Source organism: Cimex lectularius, unplaced genomic scaffold (genome assembly GCF_000648675.2).
Source record: "Cimex lectularius strain Harlan isolate CLEC.00 unplaced genomic scaffold, Clec_2.1 scaffold130, whole genome shotgun sequence".
Lineage (NCBI taxonomy): Eukaryota > Metazoa > Arthropoda > Insecta > Hemiptera > Cimicidae > Cimex > Cimex lectularius.
Window position 1 is genome coordinate 1,103,351 of NW_019392755.1, and position 23,787 is coordinate 1,127,137.

General features: G+C 35.6%; 2 protein-coding genes across 8 annotated transcripts in view; one reads left to right on the plus strand and one right to left on the minus strand.

Moving 5' to 3' along the window:
* The window catches only part of LOC106672153 (transducin-like enhancer protein 4), a 146,479-nt gene that overhangs the window by 88,309 nt on the left and 34,383 nt on the right, over window positions 1–23,787 (minus strand). For 4 of the 7 annotated variants that reach the window (XM_014403346.2, XM_014403347.2, XM_014403341.2 and 1 more), the window contains exons 2-3: window positions 12,723–12,820; window positions 9,257–9,320 (exon numbers count right to left, since the gene is read on the minus strand). In XM_014403346.2, coding sequence (XP_014258832.1) covers window positions 9,257–9,320; window positions 12,723–12,820 — 162 coding nt within the window. Of the gene's footprint in view, window positions 1–8,644; window positions 8,709–9,256; window positions 9,321–12,722; window positions 12,821–23,445; window positions 23,604–23,787 lie in introns of those variants that run through there. The other 3 variants (XM_014403342.2, XM_014403344.2, XM_014403345.2) reach the window with 2 other exon arrangements.
* On the plus strand, window positions 20–1,125 carry LOC112127043 (caprin-1-like). The gene is made up of 4 exons (XM_024227306.1): window positions 20–198; window positions 267–479; window positions 551–647; window positions 731–1,125. The coding sequence occupies exons 1-4, from the start codon at window positions 43–45 to the stop codon at window positions 964–966; spliced, it is 702 nt and encodes a 233-aa protein (XP_024083074.1). The 5' UTR covers window positions 20–42; the 3' UTR covers window positions 967–1,125.

The window sequence follows — 23,787 nt, forward strand, 5'->3', positions numbered from 1 at the left end:
TTCTTATTAATATTACATGTTGCTGTATATCTATGATATCTAATGCAGGATGTTTTGACGAATATGGGTACTGATGCAATTAGAGAAGATTTTCTACAAGGAAAATGTAAAGTTACACTGACACAGGAAGAACTTCAATCGATTGATGATCTATATGTTGAATTAACACCCAAAAAGGAAGAGCCTCGAGCTTTTGTTGTAAGTTTATTTTTGTTCCTAAAAAGTAATTTTTGAAATGTGTATGATGAGTAATTGCGCATTTGTAGGACATGTTTCAAACTCCGGCCGAAACTATGGTAGCTCTCATTGATGGAAAGAACAAAGAGGCTTTTGGAACTACTTACTCAGCCTTAAAGGCAAAACTTTTGGAGGTTGCAACTTCTGGCTACTTTGACACATTAGCACCAGCCCCATTAGCCGAAGAACCACCAGTTGCGGAAAATGTGTCTACTGAGCTTACTGATGCAGAAAAAATACCGGTATATCATTAATAAAAATTAAGATGTCTTTGAATAAAACCCAGTTGAAAAGGAAAGAATTTTATTTTTAGGAAATGATACCTGTTGAGCAAATTGAAGAAATGAATTTGAGACAATTAAATGAACAAACTCCTGTACAAAATGTGCAAAGTTGTTCCTTCCAACCAAGTAAGTTAATTACAATACAGTTATTGTATAACCAATAAGTTAATTACTGTCAAATGTTTTCTTTTTTAACATTATAATTTTAGCTGGAGCTAAACCGATGCCACTTCCACAAGTAATGACACCCCAGGATCAGTTTAATTTTGCACAGCAGGTTCAACCTGAAGTCATGCCTGGAGCCCCATCAATTGAGACAACATACTTTACCCCATCCCACTTAAGAGTATTTAAGTCTGGTACTATTGACTTCATGCAGGTTTGTAATTTTCCCAATGCATTTTGTTCAGAAACTTTCAATCAACAATGGGAAGCGGTTGCTTGATGATAATTTTGGATTCCCCTACATAAAAAACAGTGAATGAGAAAAACTTTCTGATTGCGCTTCTTAATATTTCAAACCCACTTTTTTCGTAATGCATTAAAATATACAAAAGACATTTGGGATGAAGGTTGTTAGATAAAAACATTTACTTTGGGAGAAATTCTTTAATAAAACAGTTATTGTTACTTCTCTATAAATTTACAATAACGGGTACAAAGAAATTATTATTTTTTACTTGATTGTGTATCTGACTGATTATTTAAAGTTAATACGATCAAAACTTTTGGCTTTGTTCTTCACTCAGTTTTCCCATATTCTTCAATAACAATAATCTTTGTGGTTGTCTTTGATATACTGTGGGTCCTTGATTAATGTTGTTTCTCAAGGAACAAGTCAGTCTCTCTCTCTCTCTCTCTCTCTCTCTTCTCTCTCTCTCTCTCACTCTCTCTCTCCCTCTCTCTNATGGACAATATGAACTTTTTTGTTCATTTTAGGGTGAAGAATCTACTGGAGAAGTTTGTAGCACGAGTAGCAATTCACCCTGTATATATATATTTGTCAATCAAATGACCAGATTAAAAAACCGTTTACAACTTGAAACTTCCTCCCTCGACAATATCTTTTATTAGATAACGTCAAGTTTGTGAGTACAGATAAATCATTGAGTATGCACAGATAGTGTAATAGATAAGTAGATGGTAAATAAATAGTATTGACAACTGTCGTGTAACATCGGTATGATCTATTTCGGTGGCCGTAATCACTCCTTAGATCAGACGAGCCAGTCGAAACTGGACGTATCCAACAGGTTTAAACATCACGTATTCGGGCACCGCATTAACAAAGCTGTCTCCTGACCCAAGGTGGAAAAAAACTACCGGCCAGATGTCCTCATTAGTCAATTGGGCCGCGGGGAAGTAAGCCCGGGCCACCGACTATAAATACCGGAGGAGGCCATACTGTAATTGATCGGGAGGGAGAAGGAGCAGGTTTTTGCCTTCTAACACGTGTCCCTATTTGCATACCGACTGTTTACATTAACTCGCCGTCCGTGCTACTACACCCCTATATATTTATGAACGTGGCCCTCATACCCTCCCACTACATCATTCAGGGATTATTCAAAATCTAGCAATTGATTACCAATTTATGCCGCGCGGCTCTCTTAATTTTGAGGAGGCATGTTCATGTATGCTGTTTTTATTGCCTCTGCTTACACGTTTGCCGGTATTAGCTGACTACAACATAAAAGCTTGCTTGTATCATGGTCGGTTTAACCTCCTGACTGGGATTGTCAGAATTTTTCTATCTCCAGTGTTAAAACTAATTAACTTATTAAAGCACGATTGACAAAATATCACACATCCCCTTAACTGGAAAAATTAAAACTAGTTTAACGCACTAAGCCAGCGAAGATACGCGGACGATCAGGCATTCAGGTCAAATCCCTTGCAGTCCCCAAGAGATCGGCTTTCAAATACATTCGACATACCATTATAGAAGAAGATACTTTACATACAGAAAGATACTTAACATTCAAGTAATTGAGATGATACCTATGCGTTCTCCCTTTGTGCCTTAAAATTTACTATTCCTTCTTAATATGATGCATTAAGTCTTCACTATGCTCAACATAATCAGGAAAGAGCATATATTATTTGCATGCAAGTCACTCTCAAAGATCACCTGATGATTCACGAGTGTACCAGCAGAGGACACAATGCCTACAAGCTGTACGTAAACGTAGACAGACAGCTCTCTATAGGAACATCGACATCATGGTAGGGATCGCATATTATTACAGAAGCCATCGTTTTTTACCAAAGCTGTATTTATTGATCGGGAATTACAGTTTTGCGCTTTCTTTTACAGAAAACATCATGTGCATGATCAGGGGCTATATAATTATCCAATCTGACTAGTCCATCTATGCTGGGCACATTCCAAGTCTAAACGGCTTAACATGTGTCTTGTATTTTTCTTTTAGCTAAATTAGTTGTATAATATTATAGAAATATATGGAAGAATTGGAAAAAAACATGTAATACTAAATATTGGAACCCCTATGTAATTAACTAAATTAAGTAAATGAGTCGTTTTGTTGTTGCAAAACAAGAACACGAGAAAAGTTTGAATTATAGCTTTCTTCCAGGGTTTCAATGTGATAAAAAACTGCACACTGGAAAGGTCTCTATTTCAACAGTCGTAAGTATCTAAATAAGAGATCGACGAGTTGAAAATGTGTTCTAACTGTATGTTCCAACAGAATTTATCCAAACAGATTCAGACTCCCCTGGTGAAACTTCATATTTTACGAATTCGCATGACAACATTTTAAGAGAATAAAAGGAAACCGTGTCCGTGACAATTCGTCCCGGGCGTTCTTCCCGTTTTATTTACGGGCGTGTCCGAGTTGAAGAAGGGGAGTTTTATGGGGCCCTCGTACACCGGAAAGGTCTCTGGAAATATAAAACGGAATACTTAAAGAGCGCTGATATCCGGCCAAGAAATATAAAAGACCTATGCAAAAGGGGTTAAGTTTAGTGTCGGTTGGCAAAGGCTTCAGAGGCAGTTCTGGCCATGGGCCAGGGCACAGAAAACACCTGTCAACTCGGCTGCAATTAGAGATAGCGGATCGGATGCTTTACAGCCTAATCTGAGGGTTCGCCGACTATTAATATTATTGCCGACGCTTATGCAAATTGCGCCAGTCGGAAGCATCGGCCGGAGTTAATGTGCGGATTAAAAAACAAAAAATTGGCAACGCTCTCGGCTTAAAAATACAATTAGGTCAGAATGCAAAAATCCACTTTGCTTTAAAACTACACACACACGCGCGCGCGCACATTTTTAACAACGTGACCCTAACCATCGTCAACTATCTTTTTTGTCCATCAACACTAAAACAACAAATTATTTCTTTTTTAAATAAGAACTTACTCGGAGTCTTGATAATATTGAACTAGAATGCTACAGGAAGAACATTCAAGGACTTCTGGTCTTACTTGTAACCCATATTTAAGCCCAATCGACTGATCTATTGTACAAAGATCAGATGAACATTGCACAAATGCTCACTTTTTAAAAATTCTACAGGTTAGATTATACCGTTTTTATTTGTTAAATATACCGATCACTTTTTTACTCAAGAATAATCTGGATAACCGTAGATCTTGATGAAAAAGCAAATTAAATTGTTTCTGCCAAGCTTTCGACCCATTTTAAGGTAATTAGGGCAAAACAATCATAAATATGTCTACACATAGGCATAATTAACTTTTAAATAGACGATTTCAAATTTCTTTGAAGAACCACTCAGTTCGAACATTGCCGAGGACTAAGGTTACAGTCTATTAAATTTACATGTTCAACTTTATTCCTTTGACAAGGTTTAGCACGAAGATTTAATAAATAAACTTTTTTAAAAATTATATCTTCCTATCTTTGTTAATGAAAGTAAGGACGGCGTACCACAAGGTAGCGTCCTCGACCCCCTGATTTACTTACTGTATACACTTGACCTTCAACTGATAGAAATCATAACCGTCGCAAAATTTGCTGATGACACAACTTCCCTCTCATTTGAAAAACCTATCAACGCATGCACGAACCGAATGCAAATAGCAGTCAACATCATCCTTGAATGGACAGATAGTTGGAATGTCAAATAAATCGCCAGAAATCCTCACATGTAAATTTCACAAATAGAAAATTTCAAACCAATCGTCTTCATTGGTAAAGTACTTCCTTCCCAGAATTCAGTGAAAAATGTATGCATAACAATAGATTAAAAAAATCATATTAGAAAGCACATTTCAAATACCATCAAGTTTATTGTTGCTGAGAAAGAATTCACCCCCAATACAAAATAAAATATGAATTATAATCACATTTTAAAACCTGTATGGATATATGTGGTATACATTTTTCGATGGTGCCGAAAGAAACTATACAATCTCAACAACCGTTCCAAAATAAAGTTCTACAAAATATGGCAGAATTATCCTTGGTATGTTCCGCAATACCGACATACAAAGAGATCTGAACAACCCGCACATCGACATTAAGATCACACGGTATGCATACGAGCATTACCTACAACTACAAAGCCCCAAAACCGAGGCCAGCCCATATTCAGCACATCATAAGATGATTGAAGAGGACAAAGCCATAGCAAGTTACCAAATTATATAAACATCCTTCTATTACAATAATTTATATTAAAATTTGTGATTTTTTAAAATTATATATTATATCGAATTAAACATTAAAAAAGTTCGTTTTTTTATTGGTGCGAAACTCTTGTTTTAATTACATTAAAAAGATGAACTATTAATTAGATTAAATTAAATTACTAATTATTACTAAATTAAATTTCTAATATTAAATCACTAATTTCGTGGTCCGCTTGACCAATTAATATATTACAATTAATTAAGGTTTTTAGTTGAGATAAAAAAGTCAATACATTGAAAAATGGCAAAAAGGAGGGAAAATTCAAAAGGGGCGGTTGAGATGGGAAGTTGGTGTCCGAGTGGATCGAGGTCACGATAGCTCAAATGGTAGAGCAGCGGCGTATCAAGCCGAAGATCGTGGGTTCGACTCCCGCTCGTGCCATTGACTTTTTTTTCTCAACGAAAAACCTTAATTAATTGTAATTAATTAGAATTTTGATATAATGTTCTATCCGTTAACAAGAAATAAGATAGAAAGCTTAAGTATTTTCTACGGTGAACATAAACAGATAAACTGATACTAATGAATGGACTACGTGTATTTATTTCTAAATTGCCATTGTAAAATTAATAGACCGTTTCATTTGGTTTAATAAATAAATGTAATAATTAAAAAAAATTATGGCGTTTTCAGATTTTTTTCCAATTAATTAGTTAAAAATATTAGTTAAAAATTAAGAAAATGATCAACTTTAAGTATTCCTACTGAATAAAAATTTATCCACTTTTATAATTAAATAAAAATTATGTTTAAGCTTATTTGACTGCAAAATTGTCCATCTATGCGGTCAGGGCTTTAAAATAGACAGGTCAGCTAAAAAAACTAAATTTTTTAAATATATGCCATCAAATATGTACTCACAAAACAGGAGAAAATCACATGGCTTTTCTGCATATATAAATTTTATTTCTTAAAATTAACCAGATGAACTAATCATTTGAGAGCTTAGGTTCGGACGAATAGAGATTCTTCAAGTAAAAGCATTAATTTTTTATTGTTATAATTATTCAGCACCTTGTTAGTGCTGCACTTTGAATTTCCCTTATTTCCTATTTAATATGCAGTTTACGCTTTGTTTTCTTTTCTTCTACATTGTTAAAAGTTAGTTTTATTTTAGCCGGAAAAAGAGGTTTGAAGTCGTTCCATCTCAAACTCATGAGATTTGCATAATTCTTTTTAATACGGACCGTTTCATCGCCTGTAGCATGAAAAAGATTTCTTTTTTTTATTTGTTTTTAAGGGAGAGGGTTCGGATTTTACAAGTCGTTTTTATTGAGAGATAAGAAAGCAAAATAAACTGAATAATAAATAATCCGCTCTAAAGGAAAAAAAAATTCACACAAAAGGAAGTTTATACAGCCCTTCGGGGATTTTTCCATCGAGACGAGGGAAGAAAACGCATTATTTAATTTAACCCCCGCCCGACGCTTATTTTTTTTCCCCGGTGGTAGAAAATTGAAAAGGCGGCGAAGATGATTGTATGAATAATGCATGCCGGTGTACATAACTCATGTCCCGGTCGTTAGAGACAAGCTAATTAACGACAAGAGCGGGGAAGACGGTGACGATGTTTAAAAATTCCGGAGGAGCAGAGCAATTAAGGGCTTTCAAACAAGTCCCCTGTTTATGCTAATCCGGTCCAGGATTTATAAGGGATGTTAATTGGAGCTCGCCCACTGGTTTTAGTTGTCGCCGCCGAAGTAGTGAGCACGGCGTTATACAGATACACGTTTTGGCCTTTTTATCCTTCAGGTCGTGGATTTATTGGCCTTTGTAGTTCGAAAGTATTAATTGAATACTTTTTTTAACCTCTTCCTCGATAAGGTTTGCACCCACAATGATTGTACTTTACATACAATCTTGTAACGCTTACAATTTTTTTTTCAACAGGCCAAATCGCAAAACAAGACTACCAGGGATAATCAGTAACAGAATATCTTTCAAGGAAAAAAATCTTTTAAGCAATTAATAATGAATTTCCTTTTATTATAAGCCTGCAAACATTTAAGTTTTAATTTAAATCCAACAAATTTTAAACAACCGGCCACCAAAAATAACACACTTAGATCCCATAGTTTTGTCCATGAAATAACACTTACAAATTTTTTCAACAGATCAGAAGTAAAAAATCGCAAAACAAGACTACCAGGGATAATCAGTAACAGAATATCTTTCAAAGAAAAAAATCTTTTAAGCAATTAATAATGAATTTCCTTTTCTTATATGGCTACAAACATTTAAGTTTTATTTTAAATTCCATTTTAATACAACAAATTGTAAACAGCCGGCCACTAAAAAAATCCATGAAATATACTTAAATGTTTTTTCAACGGACCAGAAATAAAAAAAATTGGAAAACAAGACTACCAGGGATAATCAGTAACAGAATATCTATCAAAGAAGGAAAAAAATCTTTTATGCTTATTAATTTTTAATTAATAATGAACTAACAATACAAAAACAGATTCAACAGTTTTATCCATGAGATATTCTTTTTTTAACTGTTTATTTTTATACTAAAAAGAGCATTAATATTAAATGTTTATTTTAAACAATTAAGATCCATGAGATAGTTTTAAACATTATGTTGTAATAAAAAGTATTGACTGTTATCAAAATCCCAAATCGAAACTAAACCTTTTCAAAATGTAGGATTTATCATTAAAGAAATATGCTGTCGCTTTTTTAGTACTAAATAGTACTCTTGTAACAATCAGAGGTAATTAAAAATTTATCTGACGATCCCTACTCGAATTTAAACAAGTTTGTCAAGATTCTGTTAATGTTATCGTATTTGGTTGGTTCAAAACTAAAAATAACGCACAGAAAAATAATAAAAAATCGAAATAAAGTAAACCACAATCTTGTATTAACAAGGCACAAATTGTCTAAGTGTAAATATAAAATTAAAGTATAAGCGGCAAAAATCGTCCTTATTCCAATTGTATTATGTAAAAGTGTTTGAATTGTAAATTAAACTGGCCAAACTGAATAGGCATATTATACTGAATAAATAAACTATGTCGTCTTTTACATAATTATCTTGTTGCATATTTTTACCTCTTGCCAACCGGGTCGATTGTTAAATCGATAAATATTTGCTAAGATTTAAATAATGAAAATTGCCTGTAGGGGATCTATTTTATCATTTATGATTGTTTGGAGATCGTGATTGTTCATTAATATTGTTTAGAAAAATTAAAGTATGTCAAATAGTGAAGTACTGTTAACAGAAAATTATATTGAATATAATTTTTTTCCAAAGTGAGACCTCTCTAGGTAGAGAATTAAGTTGGGACTTGGGACAATGAGAAGGGCATGCAGTTGGTTAATGATTTATGGTTTATTAGAGATGAAATGTTCAACATGCAAAACTATCATAATAAAAGCCATGCGGCGATAATTCAAAACGTATTAATTAAAGCAGTGCTGGACAACTCACCATTACGTAGTGCCTCTGCATTTCCGTTTTTTCTTGTGCAAGTTTCTCGATCTCCATTTTAAGACTGCAGACAGACACCACGAGTGGTGGCGGGGGAAAACAAACAAAAAGTGCAAGGTTAATTGACGGAAAACAAAATTAAAAAATTTTGGGATGGCGAGGTGCCTGGGGGCCATGCTTGTTGCGAGCAAAGCGCAGCCACACATGTTAGTATCGGTTAAACAAGAGATTTGTCACTCCTTTCGCTGTTATCGTTTTCCCCGTTTTCCAACAGCGCACAGCCGTCCTTTTGAATTTTTTTTAATTTAATTGAGAAAAAAATACTTGCTTTTTCTCCCTCCCCCCCTTTCACCCCTTTGTGTGTAAAAAGCTGACTCGACGGGACTCAGAGTAAACAGAGGGAGGTCTTTAATTTAGTGGAGAGGGAGCGTCTAAATGTGTTTGCTGTGAACAACAGCTTCCAGAGTGTTTGCTCACGGAGAGTAGGGCAAGAACAAATATTTAGACAAGATATTAATTATTTGCTCAGAGCAAACGGGGAGATAAGACGGCTGTGTGCGTTGAAACAGGCAGAAGCGGTAGCTAGTCGAGCGAGGCCATGGCCTCACTTACCATCACATAGTGCCTCTGAATCTCGATTTTCTCGCTAGCCAACTTCTCACACTCCATTTTCAAACTGAAATTGCATAATTAGTTAACACAACAAATGAAATTTGACCCGGATTGATGAATAATGGCCCTCAGTGTTAGGAAATAAAAGAGGATCTTTGGATTAATTGTCGTTGAGACATAAAAACAAAACTATATCATGACAACTTTCAACAACGAAATCAACCAATATTGACTTAAAGATTTATAATCAAACTTTCTAGAACTATATAATTATTATTCGCCCTCTAGAAAACGCAACTGAAAGATTTCAAGAGCAACATTATTTAAAAATTAACGTTATTGGACACTGTAAACAACCAAAAGAATGTAACAACGATTAACAGCATAAAGACGAATTTAGGTTTTTCAAAATCTACTGGCTAGTTTCATGGCATTTTCACAACACACCGACCAACTGGATACTCCTGATACTTGAGTAATATCTACTTCTTGTTTACTACTCCATTTTACTGCAAACCATTAAAAATAATTTATCAAAATTCGTCCAGCAAAGGGTTTCACAAAAACTGTCACTGTTGAGACTTGAGCATTGTTGGAGCTACATTTAGGTCATATACGATCATTCGTGAGAACACTATTTACAAAATAACAGACTCACGAAGAAATGAGCTTACCTGGATTTAGCCCATAAGGTTTTAACTGATTGTTTAATACTAACTTAACGTTGTTTGACATCTCGTCCGTGACACTAAACTTAAACAATTGGACTTTAATTACTTCGCAGAACGTATTTTGCCACGCTATAGGTTCTGGTTCGAATCCCGGCTCGGCCCATGGAATTTTAATTGATCTAAATGTCGGAAAAGTATTATGAAGTGGTGCTGGCCCCTCGTTCAAGATCCTCAACTGGCAATTGAACTTTAAGCCCTTCTGTACGACAGGAATATTGCTTACTTTTATCAGCTTTCCTGTATTGCCTATGCTACATTAGGATATTTATATAATCAATTGTTTTGAATTAATTTAATGAGATTCGACTGTTTGTTTCCATAATGGTTGTTTTAATAATACATGAAAACAATTTTGGCTTATAAATTTTCAATTGGCTCCCACTTGTTAGTCCAGCTTACAGGGAGAACAAGCGGCCCTGAGATCAATTTTTTTACGAGGTTCGCAGCAGCAGAGGTCATATCAACCCTCAGGGTGCCGGAGTTTTCGAAAAAAAGCCCATTTGTAAGTATGTCGGGTTCGAATGCTGGATCAATTTTAATAACTTTAAAACACTAAACATCAACAGCAAATAATACTTAATCGCTTGCTTAGACGTTTTTCTTTCAAATTTTACCCTAATAATTTGTACAATTAAAATATTAATTATATATTAGGATGCAATTTGCAATTGTCCATCCTGCATCATAGTAATTTTACAATTTACAAATTGGCAATACACTGAGCCACAGCACCAAATACCCCAGATTTAAAATGGCATTGGAATTCCGAAAGTCTTCCAGTTTTAAAAAATACGATAGTCCTGTCGACCAGAGACACAGTCGAACTTATGCTTGACATATTCTGAATGTGTCCCATCACAAAAAACTTAATTTATTACAAACTCTCAGGAAACGAGTTGGCATGAAAAGATGTTTCAAACGTTTTCATTTCGAGGGCCCTTCATTTTTTTAATATAAAACAGCAATGGGAAATGAACTCCTTATCGTTAGTTCGTATTTAATCAAATCAAAATAAGATACTTGAAGGGAAATGGAATGAGAGACGACAAAGTAATCTGTCAGTACGTTGCCGTGGAGTGGGCAGGAAATTGAATAATCTGAGAACCTGAATAATGAGAGAGAAAGTTGGCACCTCCTCCGCCGAGAACGGCTCCCTTGATTAATGACCTTTTCGTACACTGTGTCCGCTTCTAAATACAACACGGACCCGTCAACACCGATTCGTCCCAGGGAGAAAAAAGATCCACTGGATGAATCGAGTCGATAAACACCTCTAGGGCTTTGAGGGGATGAAGCGGGCCCAGTGTGGTGGCGGAGAGGATTAGCCCTGGGCTGGTGGACCTGCGGTAAACGCGGTCTGAGTGGTCACTCCGACCGCAAACTGGGCCGACTTAGCACCGCCGATCTTATCGGAGGTCAAAAAATCCCTAGTAACAGTTCACGTTGTACGCAAGATGCCCACATCTTGCAGACAACAAGAAGATTCGCAAGGTCCGCCAAAAATATTCACTCGAATGTTAAAAAATCTCAGCCCTAGATCTCATCTTTAATAAAGAAATTATAAATAACCATAATCACCTAATTACGTCGCACGTTATTTAGAAACTGATAGTACTCTCGACATAAGCTCAGAGTGGGTTCTGTCAACTGGTGTGCGATTTCGAAAACTTTGAGGTTAGGCTTTCGTTAATAGTATGGTAGCTTCCGATCATTTTGGTCAGCCTTATCCTCTCTGTGTTTCTTTTAAATCTGTCTGCGCCATCTTCAGTGCCGGCTTTGTCTAATTTTTCCAAGGAATGCATGGTCGTCAGAAAGACCAAAACGCGAGGACAGGAAGGCTAAAGTAATGGGAAACGAATGCACTATAAACCTAACCTCAACGTGAAATTTTTTGTAGACTCTTCTTTTAAGTTAATTTAATCGGATTTGATGGAGATGTTCACAAAAGAATCAGATCCTTCCTTTCACGATGAATGGTCGAAGAACTACGATAAAAATCCAGTTCAACAAATGGTCTTTTTATTTACTTTTAAAAGTTAAAAAAGATTTATTCCATAAACCTTTGAGTAATTATCCTGAACACACAATTTTAACATGTGAATATCTTAGGTCGTTCACGTCTTGTCTTAAACAATAAGGTATTTAATACGACACAACGGTCGTGTGAAAACCATAATTGTCGCTAATGATAAAGAAGTCTCTAACAACAAATCTCTTGACAAAATTTTCCGCCTTAATACAAAACTGAGAACTACATAAATATAGTTGACCGTTCAGCAAATTATTTCATAGCATTTAAGTTAATGTACCTATTTGCCTATATATTCCTAGGCTGTAGGAATCCATTTAATTAAAAAATTAAAACTATTAAGGTTTTTAAAAAAAAGTAATGTTCCATTTTGTATTTATTCTAGTACTCTGATCATAGTCTGTATTTTCAAACTGTAAATCCTACTCGACATGATACTCCAATCTAATTAATTATACTGAAATTGAACCAGGCTAAGTGCAAATAACAAACCTTCATCGACTCCCTTAACTTCTAAATTCTGCTTAATCTACATTCATTGGTTAAATTCCTCTAACACTGAGGGCTTCGATAATTATAACTAAATACTTAAATCTAGTAAACAATTTATTTTGACGAAATGTCCCTTTTTTATATTGTTATTTTTTATTTTGCTTTTACAGAATGGAACATTTAGCCAAAATAGAGGAAATGTGTTGAAACTCACTTGTGGTATTGGGCCTGCAAGAAATTGAATTCTTCTTTTATCCTATCGCAGGAATCTCCCACTGTGAACTTAAATGGCTGCCCAGGCTGCGGTGGGCCCTGAAATAAAGATAAAATACGTTAGTTATTACAAATAATTTAAAAAAATGTAGTATATCATTATTTTTTACATGTACAAGCTTTTAAGTTTGCCATTTGGTGGAGTCAAGAAAAGCTGAACTTTTCTACAATCGCGAGGGCTGAAGAAATCGGGGTTAAGTGTATGCAAACTGAGTTTTTTTTCGCAACGCCTTCTCCAACGAGCCAATGGACCGCAAACGTAATAACCATAATCAAATCAAGGTAAAATTTGCCAATGGATAAATGAATCAGGCTTCACAATTCGGTAATTCATCTCCGGCCTCTTGAATAACAAAGAGATCCGGGAAATGGGAAAATTTACGCTCATGATGGGCCGTTTTCATAGGCAAATTTTCATACAATTCGTTCAAAAACTGTTTATTTTTTAACGGCGCTTTTAAGTCGGGAAAATTTGCCTTTCTAATAGATTGGGGTGATTAAAGTGTGAATTTGCTGCGACTGCCTTTCAAAATAAAGTCAATATTTAAATTTTTAGGAGAGAGGCGTCCCTTTATTCAAGCCATTTTCCGCCAGGATAGTATTCAAGTGCTCTTTAACCCATTGGATTTATTAAGAATTAATATTTATTATTACAAAATTACTACCAAGATAAACGAGTAAAAATTGATAATTTGTCAATGTTTCATTGAAAATAAATATTGAAAATCAATAACGTGCTGTAAGAACATACACACTATTATGAAAAAACAATATATTTAGATTTTAAACAATCCTGCGGAACAAGAAAATGTTAGTATTGTAAATATCCTCGTTTCTTTAATACTTTTGATTACTTTAGCACTTTACGTTTTTAGATCAAAATATTATTTCTGATTGGCTTATTACTTATTAAGTAACACATGTATATTAAAAATGTATCAGGGATGAGACTATCACAACAACAATCAATACCATGCATTGAACGTTCCAGGAATAAATCCCCTTAATGTGGAACAATTACTAATTTATAAGTTGTTGTTTTTTTCGGGACCGCACGATTCGAACCAGGGACCTTTACCTTACTAGAATGAGGCGCCGAGTCAACGACTTACCGTCACGGCCACCGATGCTTACCTCTTTAAAATGTTAAAAATATTAATAACATTTTAAAAGTTTGAAGGAAATGAAAAATTGAAATCATGGAATCAGTTCAAACATTTAACAAAAATTAATTATTCAGAAATCGTGAGATGCGGTCTGGTGTGATGTAGGTTTCAGAAAAACATTTTCTTTATCATGAAACGTTTCGATCTTTATTGAGATCATCTTCAGGGCCTGGGATTTACAAATATTGTTTACATTTACCAAATGCATGAAGGATGTGGAGAAAAGTGAATTTATACAATGCAAAATATTAAATTCACTAATTTCGTGGTCCGCTTGACCAATCAATATATTACAATTAACTAAGGTTTTTAGTTGAGATAAAAAATCAATGGCACGAGCGGGATTCGAAGGTGCGGTTGAGATGGGAAGTTGGTGTCTGAGTGGATCGAGGTCACGATAGCTCAAGTGATAGAGCAGCGGCGTATCAAGCCGAAGATCGTGGGTTCGAATCCCGCTCGTGCCATTGACTTTTTTATCTCAACTAAAAACCTTAATTAATTGTAATGCAAAATATATTTAATACTCAATCAAAGTATTTCCACCCACTCAGTGTTTGTCTTATGTGTAATTGTGCCATTCTTGTGTGTCGTGTTGAGAGTGCCAGTGAGATATTGCTGTTTTGTGTTTATATATGTTGGATTTTGAAGGGGTGGGGAAGGATGTCAGTATAGAAAAGATATTTTTGTATAAGGCGTCGGCTTCTTTGAGGTGAGAAGAGCCGACGAAGGAAAAAAAACGTTGGTAATGGTTCGGCTAGATTATCCATTCAGGATTATATAGAAGGGGATAAGTAGGAAAAGGAAAGATAAATTGTTGAAACATTAGACTATGTGAAAAATGTTTGATGTGTGGAATGTGATGAGATGATATATGTATGCTATCTATATTGAATTTGATTAATGATATTGGCGTAGCTGCGACTGAGTTTACATGTATCTGTTCTGTAATTGATGCTGTGTTTATCTCTGTTGATGCAAACCATTTCTAAAAAATTACGCTTATTTTTGTTTTGTTCTGTGGGTAATATTTTTGGATTGTTGAAGTCGAAATTGTGTTTGTGTTCAAAATGGTGGGTAGCGAGTGCTGTAGGATTTTGCTTGGGTTTTTTGCAATCTTAGATATGTTGCTTTACTCTCTTGTCCAGATATTGGATGTAAGACCGATGTAAGTTGCCAGACAGTTTAATTATACAACAATGTCTTTTCTATACCGACTTCCTTCCCCACCTCTTCAAAATCCAACATATATAAATACAAAACAGCAATATCTCACTGGCACTCTCAACACGACACGCAAGAATGGCACAATTACACAGAAGACAAACACTTTGAGTGAGTAGAAATACTTTGATTGAATATTAAACATATTTTGCATTGTATAGATTCATTTTTTTCCACTTCCTAAGGTATTTGTTAAATGTAAACAATGTTTGTAAATCCCAGTCCCTGAAGATGATCTCAATAAAGATCGAAATGTATGCACGATAAAGAAAATGTTTTTCTGAAACCTACATCACACCAGACCGCATCTCACGATTTCTGAATAATTATCGATTAACGGTCACTAATCACCACACATAAACAGTCAATGTTGTTAAAAGATAATTACTTGTGGTAAAAAAAAAGAGAGTTTTCGCCTTACTATATTATTTATCAGTATACCTAATTTAATTAAATTGTAATTTTAAATTTTATTATAATACACTTTATCTCAATGTACCATAACGTATGATGTTATGGTTGTTATGCCATAATTTTTATAAGAACCGTGTTAATTAGTATACTATTTTAAACTTGAGATATTTACAGAAATTCCTGCCATGTATCAGTTCTACTTTATTTTGTTTATATATTCAATAAAGAGATAAACTGAGATTTAAGAAGGAAAAATTCACACAGTGTTTTCTCTGAGAGAAGAAATAGCATTAGGGGTTTCCCGAAGCAAACAAGAAAAGCGAGTTGTTGTACATCCAGTTGGCCAAAAAAAACCGACTCACTTTTATCTGACATTTTCCCTTGGTTTTCTTCGCTGTGAATCAGGTCTATTTAGGTATGTACCCCGGCATCGTGATGGAAGTGTATCCAAGATTCCGTACAATTAAGTTACGAAATGTTTCTAACGTGTTGGATATTGACAGAGGTTGGGTGGAGAGAACTAACTGGGATTGATTGAGTTAGTACTCCCCCGGGCGATTGGTATTCAGGAACAGTGCCTGTTTGGTACTGCCGGCACGTACTCAAATAACAGTCCCCTACCCGACAGTTAATTGACAACAAGCTCTCTATATTTTGTAATTAAATTGGCTTTAGCCGACCCACCCTCCTCTCGGGGTTTTTTTGCATCCCGCCCTTGGCCAGAACCACTTAGGAACTCATAAAAGTAATTAACTCCCGCCCCCACTCTATTCTGAGCATCAATGATTTCAGTCTAATACGTTTTTCATTTCTATGATATTTTCAACTTTACCAGAAACGATGGACAAGAAAGAAAATATTTTTCATAAGATTTTAAGAGATCTTTATCAGCAATTTATATATATTTATGGTTAAAAACGACAATATTGATTTTCATAAAGACATTTGTCTGGGTTGTAATATTTCACAGGACCTAAGTGTCTTAGCGTGAGCAGAAAGTAAGAAAGCATATGAAATATTGACCGCGGGGAAAATTGAACGAGACCTATTGCCAAATTTTTGATGTAAAAATATAGAAAAAATTTGCGCAGACCTACATATAGTTTTGACACCTGCTTCGGGGTCAATTTTCACAAAAATGCAATACAGGAAGATGAAGTAAATGAGGATTCTGTGATAAGTCAATAACGATCTATTCAGTACGACTAACGGGAAGCTTTGTGTCAGAGGAGCACAGCTAAAATTACTCTATCAACACGAGATATAAATCAATATTGACCACAAGAACCAGCACATTATGTAGTCTTGAATTTATATTTCATACCTCCTCCTTATATTTACCGAGATCAATTTTTTAAGAAGTAGAAGTTGTGACACAATGAACAGTGACAAGGTGAATAATGAACTATCAACTGGAACAAGAAATTGTGGTGTGATTCAGTGGATGCAGTTCATGTAAAGCACACATCAATAATGACTACTTAAAACTGCAATTTGTGGATTTTCACACCTCTTTTAAATGAGTTTTCTAACCGTTTAGCAAGAAACGAAGCAGCGATTGCCTAGTATTGCCCCATAATAAGTCAATACTGGTCCCAACGGAATAATTGAAAGTTGTTTATTGTTAATTTGATTTAAGATCAATATTGACTACGAAAACTGAATGTTGTAAAGTTGTAAATTAGTTTGTCAACATCTCTTCAAAATAAATTATTAATTTTTAAAAGAATCCAGTCGACCAATATAACAGATAAGTCAATAATGATCTCTACAAAGTAAACTCTTGCTCTTTTCATTGAAGAAAGCTGTTTCATGATATTAGACCAACATTGACCACTAAACCTTTAATTTGTGCAATCCACCATTTGGACCCTACTTCTTAAATAAAATGCTTGACATACATTTTTACAGGAAATGGTTCGTCAATGTTAATGGGCATTATGAGATGTCAATATTGACCTGGAACTAATTGAAGGTCATGCTGACTGAGAAAAAAGCTGTAGGTTTGATGAGATATAGATCAATATTATATACACTTAATATACATTTGCATTGTATTGGGTTGTCCGGAAAATAATGCAGGATTTTGGTATTAAACAAAAAAAAAGAAACTAGTTACTTTAAAGCAATGTTCTTTAATCAAAATAATTTCTCCCAACGTGTTGGTAACTTATTAATTCCGTCTGAGTAGAATTCAGAATTTTTAGAATTGATAAAGTCAATAAATGCATTTTCCAGTTCCGTTTGATTTTTGAATATTATGTGTTGTAAGTAGTGGTCCAGGTGTCTAAAAAAATGGTAGTCAGTAGGCGAGAGGTCCGGAGAGTAGGGTGGGTGAGGCAAAGTTTCATAGCCAAGCTCCAATAATTTTTGTGACGTTACACGTGACACATGTGGTCGAGCGTTGTCATGCAACAAAATGGGCCCTTTCCGATTGACCAAAGAGGGCTTCATTACTGCCAATTTCTGATGCATGGTATTAATTTGGTTACAGTATGATTCAGCATTGATGGTTTCGCCAGGATTTAAGAAGCTGTAGTGTATTAAACCAAATGAAGCCCACCATACCGTAACCATTACCTTTTTTTGATGAGTTGGGGGCTTTGGAGCTTCTCCTTTGTCGAGCCACTGTCCAGAACGTCTAGTGTTATCGTAGAGAATCCACTTTTCGTCACATGTAACAATTCTGGCCAGAAATGGGTCATTTTTGTTTCGACAAAGAAGTGATGCACAAACATCAAAGCGCTGATTTTTTGGCGATCGTTTAATGAGTGTGGAACCCAATTTTCGAGTTTTTTCACTTTTCCAATCGCCTTGAGGTGGTCAGCGACGGTCGTTTTACTGACTTTGAGTTGCTCTGCAAGTTCTCGAACAGTTGTTTTGGGGTTTTCTTCCACCACTGATCGCAGAACATCATCATTAAGAGAGGAAGGCCTTCCACGACCTTCTTCATCTTCAAGGCTGAAATCTCCCTCCCGAAATTTTTTAAACCACCTTTGCACAGTGCACTCATTAACACAACCCTCGCCCCAGACTTGGTTAATGTTTCTAGCCGTTTGGGCTCCGCTTCGGCCGAGTTTAAACTCGTAAAAGAAAATCGTACGAAATTCTCGCTTTGACATTATAAGGATGACTGAATTATTTCCAAGTAGCGGAATGCTACAGAGGTAAACAAACAATATCATTTGGAAGAGGATTAATAAGTGTTGACATTCATACAAATGAGTAATCCTGTAAACGTAAACAGAATATTTTATATAGATTTTTTTTAATGAAAACTTAAAATCCTGCATTATTTTCCGGACAACCCAATAGTTCGCTCACAATTTTTTTACTTATATTTGATAGGTCAATATTGATCAAAAATAGAACTGTTTTTATGTCACTAGTCCAGAATTTAATTCATCACAAGTTTCTATTTAATTTTTAGACTAAATGAACCCACATTGACCTCTTGAGAGTATTACAGGATGTTCTTTGATAAGTAAACTGTGACCTCTGAAGTAGAAGTTTAATGGGTGTCTTTGATAGTGAGTAGAAAACAATTTGACGAGATATATATGAATATTGATTAGCCAAGCTTGTTATTTACGTAACCTTACGTTATTTAATCTGTTTTTATACGGCTCGGAACTCAGTAATTAACTTATAGAGTGATAAACCCAGTCGATCTTTAGCTTTTTTCGACAAGTTTGATTTTCAAAACGTGGGGAAAGCGTGTTTTTATTGTGACAATGTCCTACAGAGATAAGTCAGTATAGAACCCCTTGATCACTCTTGGCTCACGTGGATGTTTTTTATGTTCTTTCCATACCCTGGGTCTGAGTAGAAATGATGAAAGCATGTTCTTATTTTGAACATTTGGTGTCAGAGATAAGTCAATATTGACCTATGGAGCAATGTTATTTCGTCGCGTTATCGAGTGTGTCAATAGGAGCTTATCGTAGGGGCGCCCGCGGCCAAACGACATCACCGGCATTTCCTTCTAGAATAGATATAAAGTACAATGAAGTGGCAGTTTCCCATTAGCCACCATCGGTTCCTCACACCAGGCCTGGCCGCAGGGCGGAACAAACCCAATTAGATCCTCTATGCCAATTACTCACGTCTTCCCTAGACGACGGCTCCCGGCCGCAAGTACAGACGGTGGAAGCAGCGAGACGGGACGAGACAATGGACTTTTGTTAACGCGTTCTCACCGAGGGGAAACAAGCTGAATGATAGCGCATCGACTTATTTTTTCATTCTCACACTCGACCCGAGTTACCAACAATAGTCTAACGAGGAGTTCTCTCACGTACCCTTTATGGAAAACCCCTTCTTCTATCAAGAAGAATCGTCTGAGATGTTATATAGGGCACAGCAGTTAGGGTCGCTACCCCTTTTACACCTCCAACCCCTTTATACAAATGTAAAACATAAAAAAATCTTCTTAAATCTAAAACATCTTAAAAATCTCTTAATACACGTACTAATAATCCCCCAATAAGGTACACCTAATAAGTACAAGCAAACTGGACCGTTAGGGACGACTTCAAATCGTATAACCCCTGTTAGCAACATTCCGGGTTTTGAATCTCCAATTTGGCTGCTTATCTTCAACAAGGGTCTGACAGACCAGAATAACGAGGATGATGAAACCAGGATGTTATGAGACGACCAAATTAAAGTTTCATCACCAAGCAAATGTAAAACATAAATACAAAACCAGTAGATTTTTGGTTCCAGGATATCAATAAAACTTTCCAATGTTAACTACAGTAACGTTTCTCATATTGTGCTTAAAACTTAAGCTGTTAACGCGACGAGATCGGCCAGGGGCGGTGGACCAGGATGGTTGTAGTCGTTCAAATACGAATTCTTCACTCTGCAAACCTCATCAAAAAATAGTTTTGCTAACACCTTAAGTTGTAGTAAAAATGTAGTTTGTACTTCATCAAATAATTATTTGTGAAATTTACTCTTGACTGCAGAGTGATTAAGTTTGGTCGTTCCCGATCATTCTGCTCTGCTTATCTTGGCTTCAACAAACGTCTGACATACCAGAAATGTGGGGAAAGCATACCAACATGTTCTGAGATTACCAAGGTACAAAGGATATCAATAAAAAATTTCAAATGCACAGCAACTTTTCTTCTTTTCCTGCAAGAAAAACTAACTTCTTAGAGTGTCAAACTAGCCACGAGAAGCGGTCCAAATACAATTTCATCAATCTACAAACTGGTCAATTTTGAGAAAAAATCAGAAGAGGATGTTGCGAGAGTTAATGGATACTCTGCGATCAGTCAATAATGATTTATTCAGTATGATTAATGGGAAGCTATGATTCAGAGAAGTAAGCTAATTACTCTATCAACACAAGATATAGATCAATATTGACCACTGGACCTGTATGTTGTGTAGTGTTTTCAGACCTTATAGGACCTTTCAGACCTTCAAATTATATTGGCCAAGATCATTTTTTTTATAAACCTACATTGTGACAAGGTCTGTCAACTAGGATCTTAAAAATGGTATGCGATTCAGAGACGCTGTGTAAGGCATATATCATTAATGACGTCCCAAATCAGCAATTTGTGGATTTTCACACCTCCTTTCAAGTAATTTTCTTACGCTTGTTACGCAAGAAAAGAGTCAACAATGACCTAGTTAAATCTTCCGGAGTAAGTCAACAATAATGTCAATCATAGAAGAAAGATGTTTAGCTGATTGAAGACCGGACCTTTCTGAAAACCTGAACTGATTGTGTGGCAAGTGTTGTAGCCAGGGAGATCGGACAGGAATAAGTACAATTTCATCTCTCTGCAAACTTTATGAAGAAATATTGCAATTCAACTTAATAAATCATTCCAACTACCAATAACAGCAAGATTTCATCGGGTTACGGAAGAAGTAATAAGCTGTTAGCCCAGCAGACTGGACCATCTGGAGTCCGCTGACAAACGACATCTGAACAAATAACGTCATAATGAATTTGTAGAAAGTCTCATTAAAGAGAGGTCGGCCGGCATTACGCTTTAATTAAGGAGCCCGTGGCCCAGAGGAAGTGGTAAAGAACTGCCTCAACAGCTGCACAGGTTCACGACAGAGGAAGCGAGCAATTTGGGGTTTGGGAAAAACTGAGCTAAGGAGTCATTAGGGAGCAAGGTAATCACCGGGCTAGACACAATATACTTAAGAGACGGCTCGAAAACAGGGCCGGAGAACAAAAAACGGTAAGCGCTCCGGGGTAAAAACTGACACGGAGGGGGATCGAGAGAAATCATCTCACAGGGAGGAAAAAAACATAAATGGAATCTGACTCGGGCGAAATTGCACGACACAGCACAAAAGAAGTATCCCTTCCAAAACATCAAACAAAATTTTAGAATCTAAGAGCAAACAGAATAAAACCCTCTTTAAACGCAAAACTCACTCGGGAGATAAGAGGAAGGGGGATTATAATTATCATCAATGAAAATGTTTCTTTTAAGTTCAATAAACTCGGCATTATCTTAAGTATTATCTTTAGATTAAAGAAAGAGGGGGGTGATTGAAGACAAACGTGACAACTGGGTCAACAGATGACCTCGAAATTACATTTTAAAAAAATAGACCCTGAGGATTATATTCCTAAATAATGTAAGAGATCAGAAAAATCGAACTAAAGAAACGCCTAGTTGGGGAAAGTCGGATTGAACAAGGATAAATGAGTTTCACAACTGAAAGCACCATTTGCCAATTTTGTGGCATTTCTGCCACTTTTTTATCTCGTGAATCTAATCTTCTCTTTATATTTCAACGTGAGAAATTTCATACGAGCTTTTACAAAATGAAAATATTAAGGATGGCAGTTAGTCTAAATTAAAATTCTTATAATTAATTATGTAGCTTGACGATCTAAGTTTCACACACGCATGTACACATGCATTAAAATTATACGGGCCTATGAAATCGAAAATTTGATTCGAAGAAAGATAAACTTTGCTTTCGGATCGTCTTAGATGCCTCTCATCAACCGTGGACCTAATGAACCTGAAATGCCAATGATAACAAATAGGCATCGATATGGCGGAAATATTCTGCATTGCTGTCATCGCAGATGAATTGAGTCTTTTTTAGCTTTGATGAAACAATTTGTACACAACCCGGAAAAAAACCAATGTTTAATAAAATATTAATCACCACAATATGAATTATCTAATTTCTAAGATTAGAAATCTAACTACTAAAATTAAGTTTTTCCTACAAATCTCATCGGAAATGAAATTATCTTCCTGATATTGATGATTATGATTAAGTTTGGATCATTTTCATTTGTTCACAATTACATTTCATAATCAGGCTTTCTGTTTCTAATATAAATATTATATTCACAAACCCTGTCTGATCAACACCACCCCAAATTGTCGAATTGATCACACTAGGCATGTATGAATATGAACCGACTTGATATTTCAACGGGACGATGGAGTAAGTTATGTACAGCGTTCAACCGGTTAATATACCGAAGGCAAACCAATTAAGGTACAAGACGGGGTGATGTACTTCTCGTGTTCACAACGTTAACAAACCTGCGAGGCCGTGCGCACCCCCACTATGCTCGAGGACTCAAGCCGTGAATTATTGCTTGGATTATTTTCTCAAGGAATCGAAGAACCGTGCCTGCGATATTTCCCAGACACAGGTCCTTTTCTCATCAGTGTAAATGGACATTATACAACAAATTTTCCTAAGCATGGCGCAAGAAACGGTGAAATGATCTTATCGGACATGAGTCAAAATGTACAATGAATAAAACATTCCGAAATAACAGATCGTACAAAAAATAATTCTTATGAAACTGGTGTAGAAAAAAGCTGGATTAGGTAAGTTAGCCAATACCTTTAAAAAGTAGGGCATTACGCAAATTGCAGTCATTCTCCTCATGTCTGCAAATTGACTGTACTCTTCTCCCAACACGAAATATCCAAATTTTCCTTTTTTCAGTGAGTCCGAGACACCGCGACGACTTATTCGACACAAACACCCCTAGAAGACTTCCAGTAAAGACCAAATTCGGGATTAACGTCTCAGAATCTACACAGAAACATCAACAGATAACGTTCCTCTTATCTACGAGGAAACATCAATAACACGTGCTCTCGGCTTAACAGACAAATGAATATATTATGTAATTTTTCTTTTTAAGAAAATCAATAGATTTACAAATATAAAAAATTATTT